At 49.0% G+C, this 17,586-nt stretch overlaps 2 protein-coding genes across 27 annotated transcripts in view; both read left to right on the top strand.

Moving 5' to 3' along the window:
* The first annotated feature begins 94 nt into the window (after nt 1-94).
* fbxo43 (F-box protein 43) lies at nt 95-13,979 on the top strand. The gene is made up of 6 exons (XM_052507528.1): nt 95-243; nt 1,632-2,707; nt 2,862-3,362; nt 8,502-8,604; nt 10,275-10,463; nt 13,444-13,979. Exons 2-6 carry the CDS (start codon nt 1,701-1,703, stop codon nt 13,690-13,692), a joined length of 2,049 nt encoding a protein of 682 aa, XP_052363488.1. The 5' UTR covers nt 95-243; nt 1,632-1,700; the 3' UTR covers nt 13,693-13,979.
* Nucleotides 13,980-15,258: 1,279 nt separating this feature from the next.
* LOC118383012 (regulator of G-protein signaling 22-like) overlaps nt 15,259-17,586 on the top strand; it is a 61,902-nt gene continuing 59,574 nt past the window's right edge. For 4 of the 26 annotated variants that reach the window (XM_052507503.1, XM_052507501.1, XM_052507500.1 and 1 more), the window contains exons 1-5: nt 15,303-15,599; nt 15,913-15,941; nt 16,166-16,228; nt 16,508-16,687; nt 17,014-17,099. In XM_052507503.1, coding sequence (XP_052363463.1) covers nt 15,578-15,599; nt 15,913-15,941; nt 16,166-16,228; nt 16,508-16,687; nt 17,014-17,099 — 380 coding nt within the window. In that variant the 5' untranslated portion in view covers nt 15,303-15,577. Of the gene's footprint in view, nt 15,600-15,912; nt 15,942-16,165; nt 16,229-16,507; nt 16,688-17,013; nt 17,100-17,586 lie in introns of all 26 variants that reach the window. The other 22 variants (XM_052507508.1, XM_052507504.1, XM_052507510.1 and 19 more) reach the window with 16 other exon arrangements.

The following is a 17,586-nucleotide window of genomic DNA, read 5'->3' as shown; positions in this document are numbered from 1 at the left end:
GAAAACAAAGTATCGCGAGAAGTGGAGCGAGATGTGGAGTGAGAGACGCACCAGATTTGAAAACATCTCAGTCCTAAACACACACAGTTCATTATAGGAGGGGACGAGGAGACTGTCGTCTGTATACGGGTACAACACCATATATATAGCTCGTTGCAATGTCCGACATTTTGCCTTTTGGCTAGAAGTTTAGTAAACAACACTTCGACAAAGGATTAACTTTCTTTCTGAAACAATAACTAGGTAAGTAACGTTAACTAGTTTTCTACGTAACGTTAACGTCTGTCTCAGGCTTGTGTGTGTATATATATATATGCATTACATTTTAGTATGTATTTCAAGGTGAGTTGCTAACATTTAGTAGATTAACTTTAAGCTAGTAATCCAATTGTTTAACAAGCAAAGCTAACTAGTAATAATAGAACAAACAATGGACTCTACATTGCAACGACATTCTGAAATTGCAACTGCTTTTTAACATTTTTGTTTTTGACGCCAGTCAGTCAAATAGCCTTTTAGCTAGTCAGTCAGTTAGCCTTTTAGCCAGTCAGTCAGTTAGCCTTTTAGCCAGTCAGTCAGTTAGCCTTTTAGCCAGTCAGTCAGTTAGCCTTTTCAGCCCTTTTAGTCAGTCAGTTAGCCTTTTAGCCAGTCAGTCAGTTAGCCTTTTAGCCAGTCAGTCAGTTAGCCTTTTAGCCAGTCAGTCAGTTAGCCTTTTAGCCTTTTAGCCAGTCAGTCAGTTAGCCTTTTAGCCAGTCAGTCAGTTAGCCTTTTAGCCAGTCAGTCAGTTAGCCTTTTAGCTAGTCAGTCAGTTAGCCTTTTAGTCAGTCAGTCAGTTAGCCTTTTAGCCAGTCAGTCAGTTAGCCTTTTAGCCAGTCAGTCAGTTAGCCTTTAGCCAGTCAGTCAGTTAGCCTTTTAGCCAGTCAGTCAGTTAGCCTTTTAGTCAGTCAGCCAACTAGCCAGCCTTTTAGCCAGCCAGTCAGTCAGCCAGTCAGTCAGCTCGTCAGCCAACTAGTCAGCGGGCTAATGGGTCTCTAGGGAGAGAGAAGGAGCCAGTGTCCCCAGCCAGTCAGCCAGCCAGTCAGTCATCCAGCGGGCTAATGGGTCTCTAGGGAGAGAGAAGGAGCCAGTGTCCCCAGCCTCAGTAGAGGGTCTTTCGGCGGTCGCAGTTCAGTTTTGAGCGGGCGCCTGGTAGCCATGGAGATTTCCACCCGGAACAGTTGAAAACCCCCAAAACGACGGGATTTAAATGCCGTTTAGCAACAACTGAGCAACTACGGAGTTGTTGTCACTGTCGTCGACTGCTAGTTAGCTTCTGGTTGTTTGTTTTATCCACTTGGAAGGTTAAAAGTAACTACTCTCATAACCTGTTAACTATTGAAAACGTTTTAATTTTATTAAAAAATATATATATATAGCTGATTTTATAAAAAAAAATATTTTTATAGCTGAAGTCAGCTAGATATATTTGTATTTACCAAAATTGAGTACAGTTTACATGTTTGTTTAATTTGAGCTAACTGGCTAGCTACATGAATTAACTTAGAGCTAACGTTAGCTAGTTAGCTTGTTTACAACAAAAGTGTCCTAACCCTTTTTGTCTAACTGCACTGTTTTCCAATGTCTTCTCACAGATCAGTTTGAAACACCAGACCCGTCAGTCACCCGGTGAAATATTTCTGTTTCTACATCTGAAAGGCAGTATGGAGCACTGTCTCAGACCAGATGGCAATTTCCACAACCTCAAAGACCTGCAATATGGAGCTTGTCATGACAGCGGCTACAGCTCTAAGATTGAGAGCGGAGAGGATTTTGACCTCTCAAAGTGTTGTTTATCTTCCGACGGTTTTCACGAAACGCCTAAAGAGAACGTTTCACGGAACTTCGAACCTCTGTCACCCAGAAAGAACAGACGACAAGCGGGCGTCACAAGTCCACAGAAAGACATCCTGAAGGAGCAGCCGCTAAAGAACGGCTGGTGTGAAACTCCTAAAGTATCCAGGAGAGAGCCGTTGCCGAGAAGACGTCTCCTCGTGTCCAAAACCGCAGACGATACGGAAACGCCACGTACTAAAAGGACTGACTGGTCATCCAACGGGAGAACCGAACACGGCTCAAATGTGGTCTTTGACTCGCCGGATGCCTTTACTATCGGGGCTTTGGCTTCAAGCGCTTTAAAACCAGAAGACGTGCTTCTGTCCGGCAGGAAGCTGCGCCTCCTCTTCTCTCTTGTAAAAACGTCGACACTCGAAGATGGTAAATGCAACATGACCAACGTCCCTCTCTTTGAGAGAAAGGCGTCTGCTACGTCGCTCTCAGATGTAGACCTGGAAGAGAGCGTCGGTTCCTCAGACCTCCTTACCACGGAGATGCTGGAGACCCCACGCTATAGCAGATTAACGCCCTCGGCCAAAGACAACTTCCAGACTCCGGTCAACAACGACGTAGCGGCTAACCTCTCGGACAGCCTGAGTGTCCTGAGCACCCCTACTCCTAAATACCACTTTGACACCCCTTCCTCCACCCCTACTCGTAAACTCTACGACCGCTCTATGTCTGAGGACAGCGGCTTCAGCTCCTTGGCTCTGGATAAATCCCAGGAGGTAGACAATGATGGTTCTTTCCAGGAGCTGCTGCTGTTGTCATCGGGTAGCTCCAGGTGCAAGGAGACCCCCAGCAGGCTGACTGAGATGATGATGATGAAGAGGAGGTAGGCTAGATAGCTTTTTGACTTCCATTGAACGCCCTAGAACAGTGTTTCTCATCACCAATCCTAATAATTGTAATATTTAATAATTTTAGTGTAATTCAGTGTGTTGCTTGCTTCTGTTTTTTATTTTTTAAAAGTTATTTATGATCATCAGGTCCAGACTGGAGCGCCAGCGTCGCCTCTCCACTCTCCGAGAGGGGGGTTCCCAGTCGGAGGGGGACCGGGACGTGAGGAACCTGGCAGCCCACAGAACTCATCGCAGAGAGAAGAAGAACCTCGTATCCCAGGACCATCTGGAGCTCAGCTTCTTCAAGGAGGATGACGACAGTGACGTCTTCCCGGATGTGACACCGCCGAAAACAACAACAACAACAACCGCCGCTAAGCTAGAGGACCTGTCCTTCACACCGGCCCTGCAGATGGTCCGAGCCCTGTCCCAGAGGACATCCAGGATGTTGTTGGAGCGCACCAGTCTGGAGGAACTGCTGAGGGTCTCTGAGAAGGAGGCCTCCAGGACCACCATGCCCCTGGCTGGGCTGATCGGCAGGAAGATGGGCCTGGGGAAGGTAGACATCTTTACCGAGCTGAAGAAGAAGAACCTCAGGCACATCCTGGCTAAGATCCTCAATCAGCTGTCCTCTGAAGATGTCTATAGGTGAGGATTTTAATACAGTACCTCCAGAAAGGACTCATACCCCTTCACTTATTCCACATTTTGTTATTGTTATTAATTAATTAATAATTAAAAAATGGATTAAATGTATGTCTTTGTACTCTCTCAATACACCATAATGACAGTGAAAACATGTTTTTTTTTTTTTTTAATGAGAAATTGTAGCAAATGTTTTGAACATTTTAAATACACATCTCATTTACATAGGTATTCACACTCCTCTGAGTCGATACTTTGTAGAAGCACTTTTGGGGGCCGATTACAGCTGTCTGTCAGCTTTGCACATCTGGATTTTGGATTTTTATTCCTTGTTTCCGTCTGGCCATTCTCTCCTATAAAGCCCAGATTGGTGAAGTACTGTAGAGACTGTTGTCCTTCTAGCAGGTTCTCTTCCATCTCAGCCAAGGAACTCTGTAGTTCTGTCAGTGGTCATTGGGTTCATGGGGATTTCTTGTCCGGTTGCTCAGTTTGGTCGGACGGCCGGCTCTAGACAGAGTCTGGGTAGTTCAGTTTGGTCGGATGGCCAGCTCTAGACAGAGTCTGGGTAGTTCAGTTTGGTCGGACGGCCAGCTCTAGACAGAGTCTGGGTAGCTCAGTTTGGTCGGACGGCCAGCTCTAGACAGAGTCTGGGTAGCTCAGTTTGGTCGGACGGCCAGCTCTAGACAGAGTCTGGGTAGTTCAGTTTGGTCGGATGGCCAGCTCTAGACAGAGTCTGGGTAGCTCAGTTTGGTCGGACGGCCAGCTCTAGACAGAGTCTGGGTAGCTCAGTTTGGTCGGACGGCCAGCTCTAGACAGAGTCTGGGTAGCTCAGTTTGGTCGGACGGCCAGCTCTAGACAGAGTCTGGGTAGCTCAGTTTGGTCGGACGGCCAGCTCTAGACAGAGTCTGGGTAGCTCAGTTTGGTCGGACGGCCAGCTCTAGACAGAGTCTGGGTAGCTCAGTTTGGTCGGACGGCCAGCTCTAGACAGAGTCTGGGTAGCTCAGTTTGGTCGGACGGCCAGCTCTAGACAGAGTCTGGGTAGCTCAGTTTGGTCGGACGGCCAGCTCTAGACAGAGTCTGGGTAGCTCAGTTTGGTCGGACGGCCAGCTCCAGACAGAGTCTGGGTCGTTCAGTTTGGTCGGACGGCCAGCTCCAGACAGAGTCTGGGTCGTTCAGTTTGGTCGGACGGCCAGCTCCAGACAGAGTCTGGGTCGCTCAGTTTGGTCGGACGGCCAGCTCCAGACAGAGTCTGGGTAGCTCAGTTTGGTCGGACGGCCAGCTCCAGACAGAGTCTGGGTAGCTCAGTTTGGTCGGACGGCCAGCTCCAGACAGAGTCTGGGTAGCTCAGTTTGGTCGGACGGCCAGCTCTAGACAGAGTCTGGGTAGCTCAGTTTGGTCGGACGGCCAGCTCTAGGCAGAGTCTGGGTAGCTCAGTTTGGTCGGACGGCCAGCTCTAGGCAGAGTCTGGGTAGCTCAGTTTGGTCGGACGGCCAGCTCTAGGCAGAGTCTGGGTAGCTCAGTTTGGTCGGACGGCCAGCTCTAGGCATAGTCTGGGTAGCTCAGTTTGGTCGGACGGCCAGCTCTAGACAGAGTCTGGGTAGCTCAGTTTGGTCGGACGGCCAGCTCTAGACAGAGTCTGGGTAGCTCAGTTTGGTCGGACGGCCAGCTCTAGACAGAGTCTGGGTAGCTCAGTTTGGTCGGACGGCCAGCTCTTTGGACAGCTCTAGAGTCTGGGTAGCTCAGTTTGGTCGGACGGCCAGCTCTAGACAGAGTCTGGGTAGCTCAGTTTGGTCGGACGGCCAGCTCTAGACAGAGTCTGGGTAGCTCAGTTTGGTCGGACGGCCAGCTCTAGACAGAGTCTGGGTAGCTCAGTCTGGGTAGCGTTTGGTCGGACGGCCAGCTCCAGACAGAGTCTGGGTAGCTCAGTTTGGTCGGACGGCCAGCTCCAGACAGAGTCTGGGTAGCTCAGTTTGGTCGGACGGCCAGCTCCAGACAGAGTCTGGGTAGCTCAGTTTGGTCGGACGGCCAGCTCCAGACAGAGTCTGGGTAGCTCAGTTTGGTCGGACGGCCAGCTCTAGACAGAGTCTGGGTAGCTCTAGACAGTTTGGTCGGACGGCCAGCTCTAGACAGAGTCTGGGTAGCTCAGTTTGGTCGGACGGCCAGCTCTAGACAGAGTCTGGGTAGCTCAGTTTGGTCGGACGGCCAGCTCTAGACAGAGTCTGGGTAGCTCAGTTTGGTCGGACGGCCAGCTCTAGACAGAGTCTGGGTAGCTCAGTTTGGTCGGACGGCCAGCTCTAGACAGAGTCTGGGTAGCTCAGTTTGGTCGGACGGCCAGCTCTAGACAGAGTCTGGGTAGCTCAGTTTGGTCGGACGGCCAGCTCTAGACAGAGTCTGGGTAGCTCAGTTTGGTCGGACGGCCAGCTCTAGACAGAGTCTGGGTAGCTCAGTTTGGTCGGACGGCCAGCTCTAGACAGAGTCTGGGTAGCTCAGTTTGGTCGGACGGCCAGCTCTAGACAGAGTCTGGGTAGCTCAGTTTGGTCGGACGGCCAGCTCTAGACAGAGTCTGGGTAGCTCAGTTTGGTCGGACGGCCAGCTCCAGACAGAGTCTGGGTAGCTCAGTTTGGTCGGACGGCCAGCTCTAGACAGAGTCTGGGTAGCTCAGTTTGGTCGGACGGCCAGCTCTAGACAGAGTCTGGGTAGCTCAGTTTGGTCGGACGGCCAGCTCTAGACAGAGTCTGGGTAGCTCAGTTTGGTCGGACGGCCAGCTCTAGACAGAGTCTGGGTAGCTCAGTTTGGTCGGACGGCCAGCTCTGACAGAGTCTGGGTAGCTCAGTTTGGTCGGACGGCCAGCTCTAGACAGAGTCTGGGTAGCTCAGTTTGGTCGGACGGCCAGCTCTAGACAGAGTCTGGGTAGCTCAGTTTGGTCGGACGGCCAGCTCTAGACAGAGTCTGGGTAGCTCAGTTTGGTCGGACGGCCAGCTCTAGACAGAGTCTGGGTAGCTCAGTTTGGTCGGACGGCCAGCTCTAGACAGAGTCTGGGTAGCTCAGTTTGGTCGGACGGCCAGCTCTAGACAGAGTCTGGGTAGCTCAGTTTGGTCGGACGGCCAGCTCTAGACAGAGTCTGGGTAGCTCAGTTTGGTCGGACGGCCAGCTCTAGACAGAGTCTGGGTAGCTCAGTTTGGTCGGACGGCCAGCTCCAGACAGAGTCTGGGTAGCTCAGTTTGGTCGGACGGCCAGCTCCAGACAGAGTCTGGGTAGCTCAGTTTGGTCGGACGGCCAGCTCCAGACAGAGTCTGGGTAGCTCAGTTTGGTCGGACGGCCAGCTCCAGACAGAGTCTGGGTAGCTCAGTTTGGTCGCTCCAGACGGCCAGCTCCAGCTCCAGACAGAGTCTGGGTAGCTCAGTTTGGTCGGACGGCCAGCTCCAGACAGAGTCTGGGTAGCTCAGTTTGGTCGGACGGCCAGCTCCAGACAGAGTCTGGGTAGCTCAGTTTGGTCGGACGGCCAGCTCTAGACAGAGTCTGGGTAGCTCAGTTTGGTCGGACGGCCAGCTCTAGACAGAGTCTGGGTAGCTCAGTTTGGTCGGACGGCCAGCTCTAGACAGAGTCTGGGTAGCTCAGTTTGGTCGGACGGCCAGCTCTAGACAGAGTCTGGGTAGCTCAGTTTGGTCGGACGGCCAGCTCTAGACAGAGTCTGGGTAGCTCAGTTTGGTCGGACGGCCAGCTCTAGACAGAGTCTGGGTAGCTCAGTTTGGTCGGACGGCCAGCTCTAGACAGAGTCTGGGTAGCTCAGTTTGGTCGGACGGCCAGCTCTAGACAGAGTCTGGGTACAGAGTCTGGGTAGCTCAGTTTGGTCGGACGGCCAGCTCTAGACAGAGTCTGGGTAGCTCAGTTTGGTCGGACGGCCAGCTCCAGACAGAGTCTGGGTAGCTCAGTTTGGTCGGACGGCCAGCTCTAGACAGAGTCTGGGTAGCTCAGTTTGGTCGGACGGCCAGCTCCAGACAGAGTCTGGGTAGCTCAGTTTGGTCGGACGGCCAGCTCTAGACAGAGTCTGGGTAGCTCAGTTTGGTCGGACGGCCAGCTCTAGACAGAGTCTGGGTAGCTCAGTTTGGTCGGACGGCCAGCTCTAGACAGAGTCTGGGTAGCTCAGTTTGGTCTCAGTTTGGTCGACGGCCAGCTCTAGACAGAGTCTGGGTAGCTCAGTTTGGTCGGACGGCCAGCTCTAGACAGAGTCTGGGTAGCTCAGTTTGGTCGGACGGCCAGCTCTAGACAGAGTCTGGGTAGCTCAGTTTGGTCGGATGGCCAGCTCTAGACAGAGTCTGGGTAGCTCAGTTTGGTCGGACGGCCAGCTCTAGACAGAGTCTGGGTAGCTCAGTTTGGTCGGACGGCCAGCTCCAGACAGAGTCTGGGTAGCTCAGTTTGGTCAGATGGCCAGCTCTAGACAGAGTCTGGGTAGCTCAGTTTGGTCGGACGGCCAGCTCCAGACAGAGTCTGGGTAGCTCAGTTTGGTCGGACGGCCAGCTCTAGACAGAGTCTGGGTAGCTCAGTTTGGTCGGACGGCCAGCTCTAGACAGAGTCTGGGTAGCTCAGTTTGGTCGGATGGCCAGCTCTAGACAGAGTCTGGGTAGCTCAGATACAACCTGTCAACTCTGGGACTCTCATATAGACGGGTGTGTTTCTCTCTAAATCAATGTCCAAACTATTGAATTGGATACAGGTGGACTCCAATCGAGTTGTAGCGACGTCTCGCTGATGGTCGAAGGAAGTCGGGATGCACCCGAGCCCAATTTGGAGTGTCATAACAAAAGGGGTCTGAAATATTTAACTAAATAAGATTTCTGTATTTCATTTTGACAAAATGTGTGGACGGATTCAAAACATGTTTTCAACTTTGTCATTTTGTCGAGGGGTGTTGTGTGCAAATGGGTGAGAAGCAAAACCATTTTGGAATTCAGCGCTGTAACCACAACAACATGTGGAATAAGTCAAGGGGTGTGTGTGTGTGTGTGTGTGTGTGTGTGTGTGTGTGTGTGTGTGTGTGTGTGTGTGTGTGTGTGTGTGTGTAAGTAATCAAAACGCTTGCTAGAACATTCTATTACCACGTCATTGTCATGACATTGTTGCGTGTGTTCTCCTGGTCTACAGGGTCGGTCAGGTGTCCCGTAGCTGGGATGAGATCATAGTTCAGAACAAGATGTCCAGCCGCAGGAGGAGACACTACCTGACGGACGTCAAGGCCTCTCTGGAGGTGAGGTTGTCTCCTGTAACCGTGTTTCAGCATTGATCTAGAAAAGCACTTTGTCTGGGGCCCCTAATTATTAGCGTCTCAGTAGGAGTGCTGATCCAGGATCAGGTCCCATCTGTCCGTGAGTCTTATTCATTAGGATCAGGTCCATGTAGTCTTATTCATTAGGATCAGGTTCATGTCGTCTTATTCATTAGGATCTAGGATCAGGTCCATGAGTCTTATTCATTAGGATCTAGGATCAGGTCCATGTAGTCGTATTCATTAGGATCTAGGATCAGGTCCCATCTGTCCATATAGTCTTATTCATTAGGATCTAGGATCAGGTCCCATCTGTCCATATAGTCTTATTCATTAGGATCTAGGATCAGGTCCCATCTGGCCATGTAGTCAGTAGGATCTATGATCAGGTCCCATCTGTCTATGTAGTCATTAGGATCTAGGATCAGGTCCATGTAGTCTTCTTCATTAGGATCTAGGATCAGGTCCCATCTGTCCATGTAGTCAGTAGGATCTATGATCAGATCCCATCTGTCCATGTAGTCTTCATTCATTAGGTTCTAGGATCAGGTCCTTGTAGTCTTAGTCATTAGGGTCTAGGATCAGGTCCCTGTAGTCTAGGATCAGTTCCGTGTAGGGTCTAGGATCAGCTCCATGTAGTCTAGGATCATTTCCATGTAGCCAGTAGGGTCTAGGATCAGGTCCATGTAGGGTCTATGATCAGGTCCATGTAGCCAGTAGGGTCTAGGATCAGGTCCGCGTAGGGTCTAGGATCATTTCCATGTAGCCAGTAGGGTCTAGGATCAGGTCCGTGTAGTCTAGGATCAGGTCCGTGTGGGGTCTAGGATCAGGTCCGTGTTGCCTAGGATCAGGTCCGTGTGGGGTCTAGGATCAGGTCCGTGTTGCCAGTAGGGTCTAGGATCAGGTCCATGTAGTCTAGGATCAGGTCCGTGTTGCCTAGGATCAGGTCCGTGTGGGGTCTAGGATCAGGTCCGTGTTGCCAGTAGGGTCTAGGATCAGGTCCGTGTAGTCTAGGATCAGGTCCGTGTAGTCTAGGATCAGGTCCGTGTAGTCTAGGATCAGGTCCGTGTAGTCTAGGATCAGGTCAGCGTGGGGTCTAGGATCAGGTCAGCGTAGTCTAGGATCAGGTCAGCGTGGGGTCTAGGATCAGGTCAGCGTGGGGTCTAGGATCAGGTCAGCGTGGGGTCTAGGATCAGGTCAGCGTAGGGTCTAGTATCAGGTCAGCGTAGGGTCTAGGATCAGGTCAGCGTAGGGTCTAGGGTCAGGTCAGCGTAGGGTCTAGGGTCAGGTCAGCGTAGGGTCTAGGATCAGGTCAGCGTAGGATCAGGTCAGCGTAGGATCAGGTCAGCGTAGGGTCTAGGATCAGGTCAGCGTAGGGTCTAGGATCAGGTCCATGTCGTCTTAGCCACTAGGGTCTAGGATCAGGTCCGCGTTGCCAGTAGGGTCTAGGATCAGGTCCATGTCGTCTTAGCCACTAGGGTCTAGGATCAGGTCCGTGTTGCCAGTAGGGTCTAGGATCAGGTCCATGTTGTCTTATTCAGTAGGGTCTAAAGGACAAACTGATCCTAGATCACCACTCCTACTGATTCTCTTTATGACTACAGGGCTACTTTCACCAACACTGTTCATTCCCTGTGTGTGTGTGTGTGCAGCTTGGCAGTGCAGTCCATGTCCCTGATGCAGAGACCAGGTTGACCCTGCCGAGCCGGTCTGTCCTGAAGTCAGTCCAGGCCCAGTCCAGGACCCCCAGTACCAGCATCCGTGGTACCCCCCAGTCAGGAACGGGCACTTCAACCCCTGTCCAGCACAACTCAGCCAGCAAACAGGACCTGTTCATACAGGTGAGTCCCCTGTGTCATGTTATGTGGCCCTACGTTTCAGGTATATTTACTAAAAAATAAGACATTAGTTTATGGCCGTTATGAATTAAAACACACATCCAACTATCGTCGCTATTTTAACGATGCCTCGTTGCTGTAAGTTTATCAAATCAGCCAAATGTGGATCCCTCCCTGTAAACAAGGACACTAGCTCTGTTAGGTTGTGGATCCTTCCCTGTAGACAAGGACACTAGCTCTGTTAGGTTGTGGATCCTTCCCTGTAGACAAGGACACTAGCTCTGTTAGGTAGTGGATCCTTCCCTGTAGACAAGGACACTAGCTCTGTTAGGTAGTGGATCCTTCCCTGTAGACAAGGACACTAGCTCTGTTAGGTAGTGGATCCTTCCCTGTAGACAAGGACACTAGCTCTGTTAGGTAGTGGATCCTTCCCTGTAGACAAGGACACTAGCTCTGTTAGGTAGTGGATCCTTCCCTGTAGACAAGGACACTAGCTCTGTTAGGTAGTGGATCCTTCCCTGTAGACAAGGACACTAGCTCTGTTAGGTAGTGGATCCTTCCCTGTAGACAAGGACACTAGCTCTGTTACGTAGTGGATCCTTCCCTGTAGACAAGGACACTAGCTCTGTTAGGTAGTGGATCCTTCCCTGTAGACAAGGACACTAGCTCTGTTAGGTAGTGGATCCTTCCCTGTAGACAAGGACACTAGCTCTGTTAGGTAGTGGATCCTTCCCTGTAGACAAGGACACTAGCTCTGTTAGGTAGTGGATCCTTCCCTGTAGACAAGGACACTAGCTCTGTTAGGTAGTGGATCCTTCCCTGTAGACAAGGACACTAGCTCTGTTAGGTAGTGGATCCTTCCCTGTAGACAAGGACACTAGCTCTGTTAGGTAGTGGATCCTTCCCTGTAGACAAGGACACTAGCTCTGTTAGGTTGTGGATCCTTCCCTGTAGACAAGGACACTAGCTCTGTTAGGTAGTGGATCCTTCCCTGTAAACAAGGACACTAGCTCTGTTAGGTTGTGGATCCCTCCCTGTAAACAAGGACACTAGCTCTGTTAGGTAGTGGATCCTTCCCTGTAGACAAGGACACTAGCTCTGTTAGGTAGTGGATCCTTCCCTGTAGACAAGGACACTAGCTCTGTTAGGTAGTGGATCCCTCCCTGTAGACAAGGACACTAGCTCTGTTGTAGTGGATCCTTCCCTGTAGACAAGGACACTAGCTCTGTTGTAGTGGATCCTTCCCTGTAGACAAGGACACTAACTCTGTTGTAGTGGATCCCTCCCTGTAGACAAGGACACTAGCTCTGTTGTAGTGGATCCCTCCCTGTAGACAAGGACACTAGCTCTGTTATGTAGTGGATCCCTCCCTGTAGACAAGGACACTAGCTCTGTTAGGTAGTGGATCCTTCCCTGTAGACAAGGACACTAGCTCTGTTGTAGTGGATCCTTCCCTGTAGACAAGGACACTAGCTCTGTTAGGTAGTGGATCCTTCCCTGTAGACAAGGACACTAGCTCTGTTGTAGTGGATCCTTCCCTGTAGACAAGGACACTAGCTCTGTTATGTAGTGGATCCCTCCCTGTAGACAAGGACACTAGCTCTGTTATGTAGTGGATCCCTCCCTGTAGACAAGGACACTAGCTCTGTTGTAGTGGATCCCTCCCTGTAGACAAGGACACTAGCTCTGTTGTAGTGGATCCCTCCCTGTAGACAAGGACACTAGCTCTGTTGTAGTGGATCCTTCCCTGTAGACAAGGACACTAGCTCTGTTGTAGTGGATCCTTCCCTGTAGACAAGGACACTAGCTCTGTTGTAGTGGATCCCTCCCTGTAGACAAGGACACTAGCTCTGTTATGTAGTGGATCCTTCCCTGTAGACAAGGACACTAGCTCTGTTAGGTAGTGGATCCTTCCCTGTAGACAAGGACACTAGCTCTGTTGTAGTGGATCCTTCCCTGTAGACAAGGACACTAGCTCTGTTGTAGTGGATCCCTCCCTGTAGACAAGGACACTAGCTCTGTTGTAGTGGATCCCTCCCTGTAGACAAGGACACTAGCTCTGTTGTAGTGGATCCCTCCCTGTAGACAAGGACACTAGCTCTGTTGTAGTGGATCCTTCCCTGTAGACAAGGACACTAGCTCTGTTAGGTAGTGGATCCTTCCCTGTAGACAAGGACACTAGCTCTGTTATGTAGTGGATCCTTCCCTGTAGACAAGGACACTAGCTCTGTTAGGTAGTAGATCCTTCCCTGTAGACAAGGACACTAGCTCTGTTGTAGTGGATCCCTCCCTGTAGACAAGGACACTAGCTCTGTTGTAGTGGATCCCTCCCTGTAGACAAGGACACTAGCTCTGTTGTAGTGGATCCCTCCCTGTAGACAAGGACACTAGCTCTGTTGTAGTGGATCCCTCCCTGTAGACAAGGACACTAGCTCTGTTCTAGTGGATCCTTCCCTGTAGACAAGGACACTAGCTCTGTTGTAGTGGATCCTTCCCTGTAGACAAGGACACTAGCTCTGTTGTAGTGGATCCTTCCCTGTAGACAAGGACACTAGCTCTGTTAGGTAGTGGATCCTTCCCTGTAGACAAGGACACTAGCTCTGTTAGGTAGTGGATCCTTCCCTGTAGACAAGGACACTAGCTCTGTTAGGTAGTGGATCCTTCCCTGTAGACAAGGACACTAGCTCTGTTAGGTAGTGGATCCTTCCCTGTAGACAAGGACACTAGCTCTGTTAGGTAGTGGATCCTTCCCTGTAGACAAGGACACTAGCTCTGTTAGGTAGTGGATCCTTCCCTGTAGACAAGGACACTAGCTCTGTTAGGTAGTGGATCCTTCCCTGTAGACAAGGACACTAGCTCTGTTAGGTAGTGGATCCTTCCCTGTAGACAAGGACACTAGCTCTGTTAGGTAGTGGATCCTTCCCTGTAGACAAGGACACTAGCTCTAATCTCTGTTTTTATATTGTGTGTTCCGTCCTCCTAGGTGGCCAAAACCCTCTTCACTGACGAATGTCTGAAGCCCTGCCCTCGGTGCCGGCACCCTGCTCGGTGTCACCCGGTGAAGATGGAGGCCGTGTGTAGCAGCGTTGACTGTGGATTCCGGTTCTGTACCGGCTGCCTTTGTGCCTTCCACGGATCCAGAGAATGTGCCAGCCTGTCGGCCAAGAGACGGAGCAAGACGGACGTTCTTCCCGGTAGCGCTCGGAGCAAACGCAATGTCAGGAGACTGTGAATGTGTGGGTTTTTTTTTTAAATAGATTTTTTTTTATGTTTAGTTGTTTTTACTTCCTGTCCCCTCTTTTAAAAAAAACATTTGTTTAGCTCGGATATGTTTTTAATTATGGGTCGGAGAGGAGCCGAGACAGGAGGATCAATCAGAGATGAAATGGCTGCTGAATGCTGGGCTCCTCCATTGACTGAATTTTCATGGTTTTATATGAATATTTCTGTACATTGTCTACATTTGCACATTTATTTTTAATAAAGTTGTACTTTTTTACATATTTTACTTGATGCTGTAATGTAACAGAATGTGGAAAATGTCTAGGGGTCTGAATACTTTCCGAATGCCTCCATCCCCCTGCAGAATGGATCCCAGTTTGATCCTCGCATGAGCTATTTGATCGTACTACACCGGCTCCGACGCTCGTTTTATGTGGCAGGGCTTTCGCATCACAAAGGGAAACCCAGCCGCGAGCTGCCCAGTGACACGAGCCTAAACCAGGCGAGCTAAATCACTTCTATGCTCTGCTTCGAGGCAAGCAACACTGAGGCATGCATGAGAGCATCAGCTGTTCTGGATGACTGTGTGATCACGCTCTCCGTAGCCGACGTGAGTAAGACCATTAAACTGGTCAACATTCAGACGGATTATCAGGATGTGTGCTGACCAACTGGCAGGTGTCTTCGCTGACATTTTCAACATGTCCCTGAATGAGTCTGTAATACCAACATGGTTTAAGCAGACCACTATAGTCCCTGTGCCCAAGAACACAAAGGTAACCTGCCTAGATGACTACAGACCCGTAAGCACTCACATCTGTAGCCATGAAGTGCTTTGAAAGGCTGGTCTTGGCTCACATCAACAGCATCCTCGCAGAAACCCTAGACCCACTCCAATTTGCATACCGCGTGGCAAGCAGGACCGAAGTGCCAAGTCTACGACAAAAAGGCTTCTCAACAGTTTTTACCCCCAAGACATAAGACTCCTCAATGGGTAATCAAATGGCTACCTGGACTATTTGCATTGTGTCCCCCCCAACCCCTCAGTTACGCTGCTGCTACTCGGTTTATCATATATGCATTGTCACTTTAACTATACATTAATGTACATACTACCTCAATTGGCCCGACCAACCGGTGCTCCCACACATTGGCTAACCGGGCCGTCTGCACTGTGTCCCACCAACCACTCTTTATGCTGCTGCAACTCTCTGTTCATTATATACGCACTGTCACTTTAACCATATCTACATACTATCTCAAATCAGCCCGACTAACCGGTGTCTGTATGTAGCCTCTCTACTGTATGTAGCCTGTCTTTTTACTATAGTTTTATTTCTTTATCTACCTATTCTTCACCTAATACCATTTTTTTGCACTATTGGTTAGAGCCTGTAAGTAACACCTGTTGTATTCGGCAAATAAACTATGATTTGATTTGACAATGTGTTTTGTACAACACCGCTGTGTTGAAATATTTATTTTTGTCGTTATGGCGCCCTCTACTGGTTGTCGTTCATTTGACTGTCGCACTCACTGGGAAAGTACTACGGTCTATTTCCTCTCTGAATTAGAATACATGTCGGTGTGCATAGTAGCGTGCTATGGTTAATCATCTCTACTTTACAATGAGACGACTGAATAAAATGCGATATATTTAGTAGTTTTAAAACTGGCACTCCAGTTATTGTTTCCTCAGCGTCACGACTTTTACTGCTCCCCTCTTCTGCAATGTGATTGAGTTCATTTCCATAGCAACCCCTCTGTCGGTAATTACACACTGGACGGTCTGGTGACGGCGGGTCAGAGGTGTTCAGGGTTAGATATAGAGCCCCCTGGTTGACGTTTCTGGGTGAATTATAACTAAGGACAACTGAAGTACATAAAAGTGAAGAATGTTGGGGAAGATTACAACAGGTGAGTTCCGGGAATTCTAGAAAAAGCTGAATTAAAACTGCGGTGAGAGAACTTTCAATGCGTTCAAGACAACTAGGAACTGGGGGTGAACGCTTTGTGACTGGGGAAAATCGTTTTGAACGGTCCTTCAAGTCGGGAACTCGGGCCTCTTTCTAGAGTGCTGAGTTCAAGATCCCCCGACGTCATGATTTGAGCTCGTTTCCTGAGTTTTCGGTTGTCTTGGACGCTTTGGAATTCGGGGGTTTCCGAGTTCCCAGTTTATCTGAAGGTGGCATCAGTTGTCTTAAATTCAATTTGAATTTTTCTTCCATAGATCCACCTTACCTTACCATCGATAATTTCGTGAGTAACCAATTTATAAATATATATATATATATATTAAAAAACGAATACCTTTTTCAAATCGTTTCAACATGTCACATTATGGACTACTGTACTGTTATTTGAACAACTTTAAATATGACTTTATGGTTCTGTCAAGGGATTTAAAGTGAACGCTGTAGCCCCCCCCCCATATCAACACATTGAAAGCAAATTAACCCATGTCTTCTGTTCGATGTCCACAGGAGGACTGTCTGTCTTCTGATGATGTTCTGGTGCACTTCTTTAACGACTTCCTCAGTCTACCTGTAAACATCCGGTCACAGTTCTACTTTTGCCATATTATTTAATTTATTCAGTAACAAAAAGTGTTATTTTCACTGTGGGATGAATGCCAGAACATTTGTCAAGCACAACGAGGCTGGAAATGGTTATAAATGTGGATTTGCTTGATTTCACCTTTCCTCAAACGGTTGATCAGATTTTAAGATAATTTACTAATTACATGGGCTACTCTTTCTCTGCATCTATTCTGTCAGATTCTGAGAAAATAATGTCCCAAATGTCCTTGTTTCCTTCCGACCCAGTCGTTCCCTGAGTGTGTACAGTACAACCAGGAGACTGGTGTGTTTGAGGTGGTCAGTGATGCAGCGGTGGCTCTGTCTAGGAGGATCAGGTCAGCCCTGCAGTACTTTAAATCACAACCTCTCACTGACCCAACAGAGCTGACTGCTAGACCTGTGGTGGACAACCACTACACTGTTCTGGTCAGTTCACATTCTCCTGTTCCTTTATAGTGTCATCTTGATATAGAATACTGCATTGTGGGGGGGCCTTTCAGGTGAGTATTTCACTGTACTGTTTTAACACCTATTGTATATTGTTCAATTGACAAATCAACTTTGATTTGCCAACCACTACATTGCCCTCATAAGTTCTAATCAACCTAAAAGAGGATTGCTTTTAAAAAATAAAGTATTTCAAAGTTTCTCATCAGATTAGTTGGTTGATTTAATGCTATGGAGTTTTATGAAATCAGACACCTGTGTGTGTGACATCATCTAAATAGGAATAATAATCATTGTGTTAACAGTGCTTGGACAGAGAACAGGGAGTGGAGTGGATCCTAAAAGAAAGACTACCCTTGTTTATTGAAAGTGACTGTTACTTCGAGTACAGGTAATCCCCAATGTTTTATTACTGGGGGTCAGAAGTAGACCTATAGGTTGGGAGGAAGTAGACCTATAGGTTGGGTAGAAGTAGACCTATAGGTTGGGTAGAAGTAGACCTATAGGTTGGGTAGAAGTAGACCTATAGGTTGGGTAGAAGTAGACCTATAGATTGGGTAGAACTAGACCTATAGGTTGGGTAGAAGTAGACCTATAGATTGGGTGGAAGTAGACCTATAGGTTGGGTAGAACTAGACCTATAGGTTGGGTGGAAGTAGACCTATAGGTTGGGTAGAAGTAGACCTATAGGTTGGGTAGAAGTAGACCTATAGGTTGGGTAGAAGTAGACCTATAGATTGGGTAGAACTAGACCTATAGGTTGGGTAGAAGTAGACCTATAGATTGGGTGGAAGTAGACCTATAGGTTGGGTAGAACTAGACCTATAGGTTGGGTGGAAGTAGACCTATAGGTTGGGTGGAAGTAGACCTATAGGTTG

The sequence above is a fragment of the Oncorhynchus keta genome, unplaced genomic scaffold, assembly GCF_023373465.1.
Source record: "Oncorhynchus keta strain PuntledgeMale-10-30-2019 unplaced genomic scaffold, Oket_V2 Un_contig_2987_pilon_pilon, whole genome shotgun sequence".
NCBI lineage: Eukaryota > Metazoa > Chordata > Actinopteri > Salmoniformes > Salmonidae > Oncorhynchus > Oncorhynchus keta.
The sequence above is the reverse complement of the archived record's forward strand: the minus strand, read 5'-3'. Positions and strand labels throughout refer to the sequence as shown.

Bases quoted from the DNA above. Each gene is read 5' to 3' on its own strand.
- fbxo43 (XM_052507528.1), top strand. From the start codon at position 1,701: ATGGAGCACTGTCTCAGACCAGATGGCAATTTCCACAACCTCAAAGAC. The intron at 2,708-2,861 runs GTAGGCTAGATA...TATGATCATCAG, and splicing joins ATGATGATGATGAAGAGGAG to GTCCAGACTGGAGCGCCAGC. The intron at 10,464-13,443 runs GTGAGTCCCCTG...CCGTCCTCCTAG, and splicing joins AACAGGACCTGTTCATACAG to GTGGCCAAAACCCTCTTCAC.